Source organism: Aquarana catesbeiana, linkage group LG02 (assembly GCF_042186555.1).
Source record: "Aquarana catesbeiana isolate 2022-GZ linkage group LG02, ASM4218655v1, whole genome shotgun sequence".
Classification (NCBI taxonomy): Eukaryota; Metazoa; Chordata; class Amphibia; order Anura; family Ranidae; genus Aquarana; species Aquarana catesbeiana.
Window position 1 is genome coordinate 301,693,221 of NC_133325.1, and position 17,177 is coordinate 301,710,397.

The 17,177-nt window shown below is 41.7% G+C and overlaps 1 protein-coding gene across 2 annotated transcripts in view; it reads left to right on the forward strand.

Annotated features, from left to right (window-relative positions):
- SLC9A7 (solute carrier family 9 member A7) overlaps positions 1–16,739 on the forward strand; it is a 156,043-nt gene extending 139,304 nt beyond the window's left edge. For both annotated transcript variants that reach the window (XM_073614604.1, XM_073614605.1), the window contains one exon: positions 8,406–16,739. In XM_073614604.1, coding sequence (XP_073470705.1) covers positions 8,406–8,651 — 246 coding nt within the window. In that variant the 3' untranslated portion in view covers positions 8,652–16,739. The remainder of the gene's footprint in view (positions 1–8,405) is intronic.
- The last annotated feature ends 438 nt before the right edge of the window (positions 16,740–17,177 follow it).

Sequence of the window (17,177 nt, forward strand, 5' to 3'; positions counted from 1 at the left end):
AAACTACGGACAGTCCCATAAGGTTTATGGCATCCGTCCTATATAGTTTGCATGCAGGGCAGATGGGTGTATTTCTCTTATCCCACCTGAACAGCTTCTTTTTTTAGGGGTTCTGATGAAGACCTAGACCTGATGATGTATAAATAATTGGGTAAGCTAATGGGAGACCGACACCTAAATTAGGGGTTCAAATTCTATGGCTATATCCCATTGTCCACCACTGTTCTCATCCTCTGACCAGGGTGCCCTACTTCTGAGGGTAGCAGGATTTTGTATAGTAGAGAGCAGGGATGTACAGTGGCTTGCGAAAGTATTCGGCCCCCTTGAACTTTTCAACCTTTTGCCACATTTCAGGCTTCAAACCTAAAGATATAAAATTTAAATTTTTTGTGAAGAATCACCAACAAGTGGGACACAATTGTGAAGTGGAACGAAATCTATTGGATATTTTAAACTTTTTTAGCAATTAAAAAACTGAAAAGTGGTGCGTGCAAAATTATTCGGCCCCTTTACTTTCAGTGCAGCAAACTCACTCCAGAAGTTCAGCGAGGATCTCTGAATGATCCAATGTTGTCCTAAATGACTGATGGTGATAAATAGAATCCACCTGTGTGTAATCAAGTCTCTGTATAAATGCACCTGCTCTGTGATAGTCTCAGGGTTCTGTTGAAAGCGCAGAGAGCATCATGAAGACCAAGGAACACACCAGGCAGGTCCGTAATACTGTTGTGGAGAAGTTTAAAGCCGGATTTGGATACAAAAAGATTTCCCAAGCTTTAAACATCCCAAGGAGCACTGTGCAAGCGATCATTTTGAAATGGAAGGAGTATCAGACCACTGCAAATCTACCAAGACCTGGCTGTCCCTCTAAAATTTCAGCTCAGACAAGGAGAAGACCAGAACAGAGATGCAGCCAAGAGGCCCATGATCACTCTGGATGAACTGCAGAGAACTACAGCTGAGGTGGGAGAGTCTGTCCATAGGACAACAATCGTACACTGCACAAATCTGGCCTTTATGGAAGAGTGGCAAGAAGAAAGCCATTTCTCAAAGATATCCATAAAAAGTCTCGTCTAGAGTTTGCCACAAATCACCTGGGAGACACACCAAACATGTGGAAGATGGTGCTCTGGTCCGATGAAACTAAAATTGAACTTTTTTGCCACAATGCAAAACGATATGTTTGGCGTAAAAGCAACACAGCTCATCACACTCAACACACCATCCCCACTGTCAAACATGGTGGTGGCAGCATCATGGTTTGGGCCTGCTTTTCTTCAGCAGGGACAGGGAAGATGGTTAAAATTGAGGGGAAGATGGATGCAGCCAAATACAGGACCATTCTGGATGAAAACCTGTTGGAGTCTGCAAAAGACCTGAAACTGGGACGGAGATTTATCTTCCAACAAGACAATGATCCCAAACATACAGCAAAATCTACAAAGGAATGGTTCACAAATAAACGTATCCTGGTGTTAGAATGGCCAAGTCAAAGTCCAGACCTGAATCCAATCGAGAATCTGTGGAAAGAGCTGAAAACTGCTGTTCACAAACGCTCTCCATCCAACCTCACTGAGCTCGAGCTGTTTTGCAAGGAAGAATGGGCAAGAATTTCAGTCTCTCGATGTGCAAAACTGATAGAGACATACCCCAAGCGACTTGCAGCTGTAATCGCAGCAAAAGGTGGCTCTACAAAGTATTAACGCAAGGGGGCCGAATAATTTTGCACGCCCCACTTTTCATTTTTTTATTAGTTAAAAAAGTTTCAAAAATCCAAAAGATTTCGTTCCACTTCACAATTGTGTCCCACTTGTTGGTGATTCTTCACAAAAAATAAAAATTTTATATCTTTATGTTTGAAGCCTGAAATGTGGCAAAAGGTTGAAAAGTTCAAGGGGGCCGAATACTTTCACAAGCCACTGTATATATACGTGAAATCAATCCTTTCTACACAGCAGTTTGCATTACTTCTTTAAAAAGGGGGGATTCCGTTTTGCTTAGGTTAGCAGAGTGCGAATGAGTTTGTACTGCGTGCTGGATTTGTAAGTATTGGTAAAATTGCCTGTGGGACAGAAGGATTTCATAGCGTAATTGCTCAAATTACTTAAAGGTTGCGTCTAAGTATAACTGGTCATGAAATCCTTCCAATTTGGCCAGCTCTGGGTAACTAGGGTTATTCTATGTAAGAGTAGTTTCCAAAAGCCTTGTAATACATGGAGAGGTGCTCAGAGACCCATATTTGCCACAAGAGATTGGCAGTGGGGCAGTTAGAAGGAAGGGAGGGTAGAGCCATCTTTAAATGTGACATCACAGGCAGGGCAGAATCTGAACTACCCGGTTACCTCCAACCAAGCCAATTGCTGGAGTTGTGCCGCTAAAAAGTACCTTCTTTTACTGCTTATACTAGCTGTCTAGATGACCTGATTTCTAGGGAATGTCCTCTAGTGCTTTTTTTAACTTCCATTAGCTGCAGATTTGGTGAATTCATTGACATTTTCCAATCATTAGAACTGCCCTGTTGTACTGTACTATATAGGTATGGCTTTTAGTATTTGGCCACTCCTATGAGCCCTATAATGTGCCTTAAATAACTGTACCTTTGTTCTTATATTATGCTTGCTCGCAGTGTTTTTTGCTTTTTTTCATTATTTGTTCTTGAACACTTTAATAAACAAATGATTAAAACTAAAAAGTACGTTCTGGGATGTGGGACAGCCAGCCCCCCTGTCCATCCCATATTGCAGAGTCAATAATCGTATTCTAGCCCACTTTTTTTTTTTTTTTTTCTGTATTAAATCCCTGAATTGGCAATCTATATGTGAGAACCATTTCTTAGTAATTCAAATAGGAGGACTGTGGAAAATTTATACAAGAGCTGCGGTGCCCAGATCCTTTTATTTAAGTTAACTTTTCCTAACACCAAGAGGAGAAGCTTACTCTAGCTAGGACACTATACTCTGTCTATCCAGTAGGGGAACTAAATTCAATTTAAGGTATTGTCGGGAAAGACTTTTACCCCCAGATATTTAAAGGTGGCAGCAACTGATATCTGGTGAGTACAATTGGGTAAGGGAGAGACCAGGGGATCCAGAGGCATGAAGACAGGTTTGTTCTAGTTGATTTGGGGATTTTTCTGGTTTTACTATCAGCCTGCAAAGAACCAGGGGTGTCTCCCAGGTATAGTAGGGTGTCGTCAGCATAAAGCAATACTTTCTCCTCGGTTATGTCTCTACGGAAACCAACTATATCTGCAGATCTATGACCATGATGCTGGTCTGACTGCCAGAGCAAATAGGAGGAGCGACAAAGGGAACCCCTTCTGAGTGCCCCTCTGCAGGTGGGAGGTTGCAAAGAGATCACTATTAATACGGAGTCTAGCCCTGGTGGCAGAATAAAGTATGTGCACCCAATTAGTACATTTATTCCCCAGACCAAATATGGATAGCACTTCCCAGAGGTAAGGCCACTCAACGTTGTCAAAGGCCTTGGCAGCATCTAAGGAGAGAATGGTCCTGCCCCCTGGGTTGTCCACCAGCAATTCGTATGTTGAGAAAAGGCACCTGATGACGCTCGCCGTTTATCTAGAGGGAATAAACCCTGATTGATCCCCATGAATCAGTTTACCTATAACCTTATACCTATTCGGTAAAAAAAAAATGGGACTATATGAGTCCAGGGAGAGGTCTATCCCCGGTTTCGGGAGGACAATAATCGCTTCCTGCCTAGAGGTCAATAGTTTGCCAGTGTTTGCTACCTCATGCAACACCTGCAATAGGGAGGGTAGGAGTACGTTCTCATATTTTGTATATACCTCAGAAGGGAGACCTTCAGAGCTCAGGGATTTATTTGTGGGGGCCCCTGCCAAAGCCTCTGTGACCTCTTCGATCATGATAGGGTTAAGCATAGCTAGTTACCTAGTAACTAGGACCTAGTGAGCTTAGGGAAGGCACAAACTTCTAAGAATAGCGATAATTTGGCAGATGTAATAGTGAGCTTGGAAGCACACAACGCGTTGTAAAACTGATGAAGTGTAGTTGGTATGTCCGCTTGCGAGTTATATAGGTCTCTAGTACTCGAGCCGATAGCATTTATAGAAGGAGCTTCTTATTATGCTCTGGCCACCAAGGCCAGTGGATGGCCAGTATTCTCCTCCACCTCAAAATAACACTATTGTAAAAAGTAACATTTCCTTTTAGCAGCAGATGGGACCACCAAGTTCTATAGAGACTGAGCCTCCAACCGCCTGGTTTGAGTGATCGAGTTAGGATCAGCAACTAGACTAGCCTTCCAGCTCTGTAGCTCCAATCTGACCCTCCTTCGATTCCTTCAATTTACGTTTGACAGCCGTTATCTCTCTAATAATAAGCCCCCTTAGATAGGCGTCTCATACTATAGCCGCTGAGGCTGTTCCCACATTCTGCATACAGGTCTCTTGGAAAATGGTTAGCCAGAAGGATTGACCCGCCACAAGGGGTGCATGGAGGGACACCAGGTATTGACAATCTTACCCAGAATGGAGAGTGATCGGAGATAAGTCTAGGTTCATATGCAGAGTCCACAACAAAGGATATAGTATGACAGTTACGAAGTCCTAGATCTATTCCTGACAAACCATTATGAAATGCTGAATAACAAGAATAACATTTATAGCTCACATGTCTCCCTCCGCACGTCTTTGAGACCAAGTTTATTTAAAAAGTTAGCAAAAACTGTATTTCTTTATCGTATATCACGGGACACAGAGCACCATAGTAATCACTATGTGGGTTATAGGCCACCTTCAGGTGATGGACACTGGCACACCCTAAACAGGAAGTTGCCTTCCTATATAAGCCCTCCCACTCAGGGAGCACCTCAGTTTTTTTGCCAGTGTCTAAGGTATAGGTCACAGTTAAAGATGTATTATGAAGAGCTCCACTGGAGCAGTCCTTGCTGGACGAGCAAGTTAACAAACCGGATCCATTCAAAGTGCCATTTAAAGGACAAAGTGGTTGGTGCCCGGGCCTCGTCACCGAAGAAACAAGGTTCTGCCTGTAATACCTCTCTTGGAGGGCTGGACCCTGGGATCCAGTTCTTTGGTTATTTATCAAAATACCAAAGCCTTTCTGGCAGGGTGCTATACAGGTCCAGGGGAGTGGAACCCCTTTTTAAGGAACCCCGTCCCTGAAGGTCTTTGACTGAGCCTGCCGTGATGGGTGAAAATTGGGTCTCTCTGATTATTCAGCAGAATCCTGTGGCGGGGATAAGTTAAGTGAAGGCCCATAGGGACTTGTTTCACTTAAGGATACTAATTTGAGCAAAACATATTTTTTCTTGTCATGCCCAAGAATCGCCACTAGGTGGTGTAGTGAGATTACCTAAAGGTCATCTTCACAGTACCCATGCCTCTCTGTATACGCCTTGTGTCTGCAAGAAAGAAACTTTGCATACCTCTCGGGGGATTTCTCCCAGGACAGTCCCAGCCACTATGGATGAAAGGCAGGGAGATTGCTGGGGTCTCCCCATGGCAGCAGCAGCTGTTTCTAATGGCATACCTTGATCTACGACAGCAGGTTGTCTGTCGGTGGCACAGATAAACCAAGGGTGTCCAGTACAGTCAGTTATCTGGAACACCTGGGCTGGATTCTCAACCTAGAGAAATCATCCTTGCGATCAGTAAGGATTATTTTTTCCCCAGGCAAAAATCAATGCTATAAGGAAGCTGGTCCAGGTGGTCAAAGCAAGGAAGGGTTCTTCCATTCGCCTTTGTATGAGGCTGCTAGGAAAGATGCTGGCTTCATTTGAAGCAGGTCCCTTTGTCCAGTTTCAAGATTGGTGCAATACAGTATTCTGTCTTCTTGGAACAGGTAGGCCTAAGCCTTTGATTATCCAATGAATCTGGTCCCAAGGGCCAGAGTCTCAGTTGGTGGTTGATAACCAGGGATTTTCAGGAAGGGAAATCCTTTATTCCAGTTACTTGGAAAATAGTAACAACGGATGCCAGCCTATGGGTCTGGGAAGCAGTCCTAGAAGAGACCACTGTTCAAAGGAAATGATCAGAGTTTGCAAAGTCCTTGCCCACCAACATCCTGGAGATTCGGGCAGTACATCTGGCTCTAATAGCCTGGACATTCAGGTTGCGTCAGGATACAGTCTGACTATGCCACAGCAGTGGCCTATTTCAGTCACCAAAAAGGAGCACCAAGAACTCACACAGCCCAGAGGGAGGTGTTCTGAATTGGGTAGAGGAACATGTTCCTTGCCTATCATCAATCTTTATCGCAGGGGTGTAGAATTGACAGGCAAGTTTTTCTGAGCCACCAACAGTTGTTCCTGGGAGAATGGTCTTTGCATCCCGGTCTTTCTAGCCATATGCTAGAAATGGGGTACCCCCGGACATAGATCCATTAGCATCTAGGTTCAACAAGCTGTTGGACAGGTTTGTGTCAAGGACAAGGGATCCACTCGCCACGGGCAGGATGCTTTAATGACTCCTTGGGATCAGTTCTCACTGATCTATGCATTCCCTCCCGTTCAGCTGCTACCGCGACTGTTACGCAGGCTCAGGGAGAAACGGAAGCCGGTAATTCTAGTGGCCCAGTAGAACCTGGTATGCAGGAATCTAAAAGATGTCAGTAAAGGGTCTCTTCCATCTCGGCCAGGCCTGCTTTCGCAGGGGCTGGTGTTCCATCCTGCCTTACAAGTGCTAAATGTATCGGTTTGGCTATTGAAACCCACATTCTAAAGAGTAGGGGGCTTTCAGGTTCAGTAGTAACTGCCCTGATTGATGCAAGGTAGCCGGCCTCTAGGACCATTTACTATAGGATCTGGAAGGCCTATGTTTCCTGGTGTGAAACCAAAAGATGGCATCCTCGGAAGTATGTCATAAGTAGAGTACTTGCCTTCCTACAATTAGGAGCAGAAATGAAGTTAGCCGTAAGTACTATCAGGGCCAAATCTCAGCTGCTTGCTTCGCATTCTTGGTCCGGGCCTTTATACAAGGGGTAACGCTTATAAAGCAGCTAGTTAGGTCACCCTTGTGCCCATCGGATTTGAGTGTGGTTGTGTTGGCTTTACATGGTCAGCCTTTTTTGAGTCCTTGCGCCATGTCCCCTTGATCCTTGTGACCGGGAAATTGATGTTCTTGGTTCCGGTAACTTCCGCAAGAAGAGTTCCAGAGTTGGCAGCTTTTTTATTGTAAATAGCCATACTTAATCATTCTTAAGGGTAAGGTGGTGCTGCGTCCTCACCCATCCTTTCTTTTTACCTAAGGTAGTATCTAGTTTTCATAGGAACCAAAGATGTTTCCCTAACTTTGTTTTTTTTTTTTTTTTTTCCCCAGAACGAGGATTATTACACTCTCTCGATTTAGTGAGAGCATTTAAAGTCTATCTGTAAGCAACTGCCCAGATACGGAAAACTGATGCTTTGTTTGTGCTGCCAGTAGGTCCCAGGAAGGGGCAGGCACCGTCAAAATCTACTTTTTTTTTTTTTTTTTCTGGCCTGGTTTAGAACATCTGTCAGTTTTGTATTGCGGTCCTTGTCCCAGCAGGTGAAATTGACTGTTGTCACCAGGCCAGAAAGTGATGGGAAATACAGAATTTTACAAACCGCAATGGTTGCTGAGGTAACCTATTTCATAGGGGACGCCTGTTCTGGTTACAGCTGTCTAAGATTACTTTTTGAACATTCCCTCTCATTTGCTGTTGTATCTCCTGAACAGGAATTGAACTCTCCCAAATGGGACATAGGCAGAAAATAAAAACCTGATAGGGGTTTTAATCGTTCCCTACTAAATAAAAAAACTATTAAAAGTTTGGCTAGAGATATACTTTGAGCATAGAACCTCAGGCGCTAGCCTTCCTGACCAAGTGGGGTGCTTTTATGGTGCTCAACTAAATACATTTGAGGAGATGTGAATGCTGGCCCAAGAGAGGAGAAAAGGGTTACCAAGTAATAAGGGAGGCTTAACACGTTTCATGGGAAGAGGGCACTTATACTCAATTGTATGCAATGGGATATAGATAACAATGTATCTCATTTCAGATCAGTAAAAAACTCAACATTTTTTTTCTCCCGTGTGCAACTGGCCTTTATGGTTACTGTCAGGCTGGATAGTCTTTTCGGTCAGTTATAAGGGAGCTAAATGTAAATTATTTCCATAAAGAATGTTTACATGTGGAAAAGGCAGCATTTGGTACTTGGACTTTACATGCATATTTCAAATAAAATGTTAAGAGTTAAGAGCCCCTCAGGTAAATTCCCCAGTCATAGATTTGTGTACACACTTGAATAATGTTGATTCTACACACTAACATGGGCACTGTGAAACCTCTTCTGCGGGCTGGCTGAGGCTTCTGTACTTAGTCAATTTCTACAAATTTAAAAATAGATTAACACTTTGTGTCTTTATGCTTTCAATGTAGAATTCAGAACAGCTGAGAGAAGATGATGCAGATTTCATTCTTAATGATGGTGACCTCACATTGACTTACGGAGACACCACCATCACAGCTAATGGGTCTTCAGGCTCTCACACAGCCACTACAAGCCTAGATGGCAGAAGAACAAAAAGCAGTTCAGAAGAAGCACTGGAACGTGAACTTGGAGGAGACTATGAAATTACCAATAGAGGAACACGGCTAGTATTTCCTCTTGAAGAGAATGCATAACCTAGAGAGGTAATGGCTATGAAGGAAAGATGTATGACCAAGTATGGTACCGGAGCATCTCAGGCCCCAGTGTGGTGAAGAGTTGGGTGCAGTTCACACACTAGAAACATAACCATTCTTGTGGTACCGAAAGTGGAAATTTTAAAGATGACCTTCTTTTCTTATCAAATGTGACAACTGCATCTTTTTTTAGGTATGGCGCACAAATTGCACACATAACTTTGCTGCGGCCTTCTCCTTGCTTGTTCCCGTGTGTCCCAGTGAAAAGAAAACCCAAATTTTGTTATGTACTGAACAATGAGGGAGATGTGACTGCTCTTACCCTCTGCTGTTGATGCAACAACTTTTATTTGTAGCAAGGAGCAACCTCTTTTGGAAAGTGCCTGCTGTTTAAAGATCAATTGGTGATATTCTGGCATCTGGAAGAAGTGTTAATCCATTTTTTTTACCATTCCTGTAAAGCATAATATATAGATGCCGAAATGCATGACAAGAACAGTTTACTTAATAAGAGTATTTTTTTTATGGTTTTGTAAATTTAGGTTAATGTGCGTTCAGTGCGTAAGCATGGCTGATAATGTGATGATGTGGTTCGCTGATATATTAGACTTTCATGTTTATGTCTTAGGCTAAAAAAATTGCAATGTACATTTACATGTTTAGTGTTACTCCTTTGTTACAGCACTGATTCCCTCCAGCAAAAAGATACTACATGTTTGCTGACCTCTTGGGCACATCAGATTGTTCCATTTGCTGTGCTGTCTGCTGGGAAGTTTATACATTTTAAATCTGTAAAAATTGACTATACTGTAGTCAAAGCTTGTGTCAGGTTTTTTTAAAGCAACCTCCAGGACTGTAAAATAGTGAACATTCAAATGCACTAGGAAGTTTGTGCTGACCAATGTGCTTTATGGCTGGATTGAAACGGACATGAACAACGTATACCTTATAATTCAGTGCTGAATGTGCAGCACAATTTTATGTGTGCTGCTTTTGTATGCATTTAACTGCATTTCCCATTTAATTGTATGGAGTTGTACGCATGTGCTTTTTGGGTGATTCGGAATCATTAGTGTAAATGAAATCTTTTAGGGCTATAATTCCATATATTTAAAAATCTGCTTTTGACAAATTAATTAAAAGAAGGGTGAGAGTGAAAAACAGAAAAAAATGCTGACGATTTTACTTTGATGGCTATCTCCAATATAAATTGGTAAGTCATACATCAGCTTAGTGTAGAGGTCAATGGGGAAAGGCTCCTATCAAACAATGACAAGTCTATTGTTTACTAAAAAGAGATTACCTATTTTACTAGTTTGCTTAAGTCTAGAACACACTACAAATTTTTTTTTGTTCAACCCAGCGGGCTGAAGGAAAAAAAACCTGTCAGCTCAGGTTAGAAACGCTGTACTAAAAATGCGATGCTGTTGTGTTCTGACAGCCCCCCCCCGCTAGAACACTCCGGTCAGCGCGCTCTCCGCCATTGGCAGACCTTTTTCGGTCATGAGTCTTCGACAGAAGCCAGCCGAGCTGCAGTACACACGGGCCAAATGTCGGCCACTTTCTATTGAACTGGCCGGTGCTGCCTGAAATTTGGCCCATGTGTACTAGGCTTTAGTGTTGACATATTCCACAGTGCATTGTACATAAAAACATGCACCCATCATGTCATCTCCTGTCCATAAAACGTAATGATGCCACCCCATTTATACACAGACAGACTACAATGAATTAAGGTGTAAATTGATTACTACTAGTGCTCTGAAAACTGTTACACAGTGAGAATTACATACTCCATGCAGATAATGCATATTGAATGGTGATTATGTATGTACAGTATACAGGATGTAAATACTGATGTTTGTACTTTTTTTTTAACCTATTTTCTTGAGTCACATGATCACTGTTCCTGTTACCAGTGCAACACTGTCCTGGTCGGGGCGAAGCTAAACTGCAGAGTATCATATGTCCTGTGACATCGCTTTAGCTTTTATGCTCCCTCCCCTTCCATAGTTTTCAGAGAGAAGTACAATGTCATTCAATAATCTCAGCCACCAAGGGGGCAGAGCACATGCCTGACTGACGGCTCACTCCACTCTGAATGGCTTGGAAGGGAGGGTGTGTAATAGCTAAATACTGTCCCATCAATGGGGAAAAAAGGTCATCCAAGAGGTGCTGGGAATTTGATATGAGTTTAAACACAGTCGTGGGAGAGAAAAAAAAACATTTGAAGAGCCCACTGACTCAGGTTAGGCTGCTCACAACACGCAAGTCTACCTTACTGCGGGTTCTCCAGCAGGTTACCAGGAAAAGACATTCATACATACAAAGAGTACCAGACCAAAAATATATAGAATCCAAATTAATTTATTAATGATGTGTTTAAAGATAGCCAACGTTTTTCAGAGGTCAAAGGAAATCCCCCTTCATCAGAGCTTTAGTTAAAAAAGAGAAACTTGAGTGGACTCAAAGTAAAGCTTTCTGTTTGGCAGAGCCTCTATGAGCTTGCAGATTGTTGCCACCAGGAACGTGGAAGCCCCAAGAACTGCAGGGTCACCTAGCAATTCCAATTATAGGAAAGATGTATAGTAAAAACAAAGGGTACAGATAGATAAGATATAATTAGGTAGGTTTAAAAGTTTTTTCTTTTTGTCTTTTTTTTTTTTTTTTTGGTTAATGTTTAGACTTACTTTAACCACTTATGGACCGCTTACCGTATATATATTGCAGCAGGGCGGCCGCTCTGCACCAGATCATGTACCTAGTATGTGATCTGACACTTCTGGGTCTGGGGCACATGCACGCCGCTCCCGCTATAATTATACACCGCAGGAGCGGATCGGCAGGTACAGCGGACTCAGTGTCTGCCAGCACCCGCTGATGCTTCGGTACACAGGCAGAACAGCAGTCTGTACATAGACTGTACAGTCTATGTAAACATGGCAGATTGGCTGTGTTCATGTAAAGCAGGAACACCGATCCATGCCTTTCACTAGTAAAAGCATCTCCCCCACTACACTGTATCACAGATTGCACACATTTAACCCTTTGATGGGCCTTGATGTTGACCTTCCCAGCCAGTGACAGTGCTGTTGTTTTTTTTGTTTTTGTTTTTTAAGCACTGATCATTGTATTGGTGTCATTGGTCCCCAAAAAGTGTTAGTGTCCAATTTGTCCGCCACAATATCGCAGTCCCGCTATAAGTCGCTGATTGCCGGCCATTACTAATAAAAATATCCCATAGTTTGTAGACAATATTACTTTTTGCGCAAACCAATCAATATACTCTTATTAGGATTTTTTTTTTACCAAAACTATGCAACAGAATACATATTGGCCTAAACTGATGAAAAAATTTAGATTTTTTTTTTTTTTTTTTTTTATTGGGTATACTATAGCAGAAAGTAAAAAATATTTTTTTTTTTGTTTTTTTTTGTTTTTTTTCAAAATTGGTCTTTTTTTTGTTTATAGCGCAAAAAATAAAACCCGCAGGAGGTGATCAAATACCACCAACAGAAAGCTCCATTTGTGGGGAAAAAGGACATTTTACATACATTTTATTTGGGTACAGTGTTGCACAAAAGCGCAATTGTCTGTTAAAGTGACGCAGTGCCGTATTGCAAAAAATGGCCTGGTTATGAAGGGGGGTAAATCTTCTGGAGGTCATGTGGTTAATGCTCGTTTGCCCAAATGACTCCATTTCACCAAAACCAAAACTGCACTTTGCTCGTCGGCACAAAACTGGGGGCTCTGACTGGGTTGTAGGCCTTACCCTATTGTTAGATGAGCTCAGATGTTCAGAAGAATCTAGTGTTGGTGTCAGACAAAATGAGAGAATATTTGCGGCTGGTTTCACACTTAATACTGATGCGGCTCCCAGCAAGGGTCCTGTGCGTCCCCGTTTTACCGTTTTAGGTCCGATTTCAGCCCGAAATTTGCAGCGGAGATATGTAAACCGGCTCCATGGAAAGCCGGTCAAAATCTCCTGCTATTGCGAATTGGGTACGGGGGAACCTGCATCCAATTCACAATGGTGTGAACCCAGCCTTCATATAATACGGTATATCATAACCAACAGAAAATTGTGAGATTGTGCATTCAAAATGTGTTTAGTTCCATTGACAAAGAGCGAAAGTACAGATAAAGTTACTCTCTAGCCAAATTTTGTTTAGTTTTGGATAAGAGTTGGTAAAAAAAAACCTGAAAGGGCCGCCAACATTTTCTTACTCTACAAAGGTGACGTCTGACACTTTTGCTCTCACGTGAATGGATGTGCCTGCATGCTGTGCTCCAGTCCCTGTCCCTCATCAGCCTGTGCCCACTCCTGAGCAGTGTAGTGCCTGTAGGTATTTGTCTCTGGCAGTAAAGGCATCAGCGCTTCATTTGCCATCATTTACCACTTCAGAAAATGCATTAAGGTTGTTGCTGTGCGATTAAAAATTTGCGGCACTGCGGATTGTGAGTTGCCACAACAAATGGATGTCTCAGGGTTTTTGGCTCATGTTACTTAATTACAGTTTAGCATTCCTTCAATGGTTATTAAACAGTATAGGTTTATCTTTTTGTCTGAATTTCTGAAAATATGTGGGGTGATTTTAGTGTATTTAAAAAAAAAAACAAAAAAAAAAACAGATTTGATAAACAATAGCACAATTGCGATAAACAAAATTGGTAGATTCATCTTTAAATTCTGCAGGTTTTTTGCTGTGAGAAAATAAATGGTTTGGGTGGGGGTCTTTGAAATGTGAAAAAGTAGCAAACACTGTGAAAAGTAGCAAAAATTGTCTGGCCATTTGGTGCCAATTCACACTTATGAGGATCAGATTTGATCCAAAAAGCATAGATGCGCATGTCATCTAAAAAAAAAAAAAAAAAAAAAAAAAAAAAAAAAGCATTATTTTCAATGAAGGCTGTTCACATATATTCGGTGCGAATTTGATCCGCTTCAAAAAAGGATCCTGTGTGAGTAGAATGCGGTGCGGTTCTAGTTTCCGCTCCATAGACTTCTATGGGACTGAAGTGAAATTGCAGTCCAGAGTTCACATCACTGCAATTTTTTTTTTTTCCCCCTAGATTTATAGAAATAAAATTTGCAGAAGTGACCACTCCCCTCACAAATTTACACTAAATTTGCATTGAAATTGCACATGGCAAGCAGAAATCGCAATGTGAATTTGCAATGTATACCACTTTAAATTCGCACCAAACAAAAAAGTATGAACAGGCACTAAATGTGAATTTAAAAAAAAAAAAAGGGCAACGGTCTGGTAGCTTAAAGGGTTAAAGACCAGTCTTGCAATGCAACCCCTTCAGTTTTCATTAGATTTCCTATAATGTCTGAAAGAAACGGCTGACTGTAGCAAGCCGATTCCAACCAGTGCACATTTGAAAATGAAAGAAAAATTATGACTAGTTTCTGGAATATACTTTATTTTAGATTTGAGCACATTAGTAAAGGTACAAGATGTACATTTTACATCTTTTGTGTACACTTCTTATCAGGGCTTTTTTTCTCAGAGAATAGGTGCAGGAACTCCGACCTTCACACTTTGTTTCTACTCCCTACCCACCTCTAAGCACCGTTCCTTGGTTCTACCTCCTACCAACCTCCCAGTATGGCCTCTTTTAGAGAATACAGAACCCAGTATAATTTTTGCTAATAAGTCATTTGCATGGAATTTTTTAATGATAACAAGAAAGACAGTAAAATAGATCCCCTGCAGCAACAATAGACCCACCCAGCAACAGTAGACCGCCCCCCCCCCCCCCAGCAATGATAGACCTCACCCCAGCAAAAATAGATCCCCCACACAATAATAGATGACCCCCAGCAACAATAGATGTCCCAGCAGACTGCATCAATAAACCCTCCAGCATACCCCAGCAATCCTTGCCATTACATACATTCATTGCTGTTCCCCCCGCGTTCCTGCTGGAAAAAAAGCCCTGATTCTTATATTTATTCACAACCTGAATGCCCCTCTATAAGTAAAAATATGAATCCATCTAGTAGCAGTAAAGTGCATCTAAAGACTTTAAATATACAATGAAATTGAGGGAAGTACTGTATGTAAGGTGCCGTTGCTGACCTTTCCTTCTGACAATGCCAGCTGTCTCAGGCTTTAATGGATATGTAAACGTTTGTTAAAAAAAATGAACAAACATGTTATACTTACTTCCTCTGTGCCATTGGTTTTACAGAGTGGCCCCGATCCTCCTTTTCTGTGGGTCCCTCAGCAGCGCTCCTGGCTCCTCTTCTTGATGCTTTGTTGGAGAGCTGCTCTCCCTTGGGGCACTCGTGTGGGCACGCTCACGTGTCCTGCTGCTGCGTCCATTGACACAGACCGCAGGACTCGGCTCCCGCGGCACTGGATTTGATTGACAGCAGCAGGAGCCAATGGCTGTGCTCCTATCAATCTATCCAATCAGGACCCGAGACACCGGCTGGAGCTGGTGTGCTTGTCCCTGTCACTGGAAAGACCAGTTTCAGGTAAGTAAAAGGGGGGCTCTGAGGGGCTGCTGCATCACAGGCGGTTTTTCGAATGCATTAAGGTGAAAAACCTTGAGGGTTTACAACCCCTTTAAGGCCGCATGCACACTATATTCTCCCTGATGGCTTTTCTCCTACGGGAGTTTAGCACCAAAAAATAACAGGTAAAAAGCTACGTTGGCATGCGTGTTTACAAGCCTGGCTTTAATGCATTCAATTGGCCAGAACATTAGTTTATTCTGGCCATTAGAATGTATTAATGCATGAACATGCCTAATTGCACATTTATGTGCTTTTTCGGCTCAAAAGCTCCTCTCCTGAATGTGACTTTGGTGGGGAGTTTTTTTCCGTTTAATACCCCTGCCTCTAAACTCCTGTAAATGCCTATGTGTGCATGAAGGGGCATTTAGAGGAAAAAAAAAAAAAAAAACTGAAACGCCTGAAAAATAGGCGTTTTTGAGCTGCAGTGTGCATGAGCCCTAATGGTTTCTAGTATCTATGAGTTCTGATGTCAGTCTGAATAGGCCATAATTTGCAGGCCTGCCTCAGGTCACCGACGTAGAAGATATTGAAGCTGGGACAGACAGGTGATTGTTCTTTTCAGAAGGTGGTCAACCATAGCAGCTTTTACATAGCAGGTCTCTTTTATGACGATTTATTGACCCATATGCAAACTCACTTAGCAAACACTACTTGTCTGTTTTAATGTAATATTATTTGACTGTGGATGTATGTGTGAAGCATGCAAAAAGCACAGAGATAAACTGAAGATTCACAAATGACTTCCTCTTTGGAGATAATAAGTTGTTCCCACGTGAAATGTCCTTTGATATTAAGAAATGTTTTATTTGGTCTCCATTCATTTGCACATCCTCTGTTGCATATAAAAAAAGTTATATATAACATATTAAAGACGCCTTTGTTTTAGTGTTGTACAATGTATGAGATCTGTTCAGCTGGCTGAAGACTGCTCATACAGTTTATACCTAGAAGTTCCTTGTGTTGCATCCAAATTGCTCTTGAGTCCACAATCAAGACAGAAAGTTTGTAAGTACATTCCTACAGGACCCCATTATTCTTATTGTGGGCACACTAGTAGTATGGTCTCTCTTGGCTATTAACAAAATTGATACAAGGAGGTCCCAATCTGTATAAAGTCTAATAGTGAGTGCAAAAAATTCAACAGTGCAATGAACATCATTATATTAAACATAACCCTTATATCACAACACTTCATTATTCTAGTTTTGGGTGCACTATAAGTATAGTTTTTCTCAGTACCTAAACAAAATTGATACACAGAGGTTACAAAAAGACCCCATAATCTGTATTCTCTCTCTCTAATGAGTGCAAAAACTTCAACAGGCATGTATGTCATTATGTTAAATTCACCTTTACATCACTGGCTTGTAGTATTAACAAATATGTATATTTAGTAAGCAATAATTCCCCATTTCATTTGTGTTTATATATCTGTCATGCTTTTAATCTTTTACCTGATTCAGCATTTATGATGTAATATGCACTTTATTGTATATATGTTGGGATTAGTGATAAGAAAATTTAACAACCTGGCTGAATAAATTGCTGAAATGTGATTTCCCTTTGTGTATTTACATGGCCTGTCTGTATTCATTTACTATGTCACAAAGGTGCAAACCATAGTGATCACCATTTAAATACCTAATGAAGTATTGTCTTCCATTTAACATAATGTGGGTATAATATTAAAATTGCATTGATCTGGTTAGAGATGATGCCTTTAAAGTGGTTGTAAAGGCTGAAGGTTTTTTACCTTTTATGCATGAAGGTAAAAACCTTCAATATGTAGCTGCCCTGTCTGCTGTCTCTGAGAAGACCAACTGGATTCCATCTGACTGGATCCCAGAAAGCAGAAGTGGTGCTCTGCATGAAGGCTCCTCCAGCAGTTATAGGAGGTTTTAAGCTTTGTATCACCGTTTTAACACTGTGGGGAGTGTATCTACTTCTTACATGTCTGGCCTGGATGTTTGATCATTGTGAGCCTGTTCAAACTG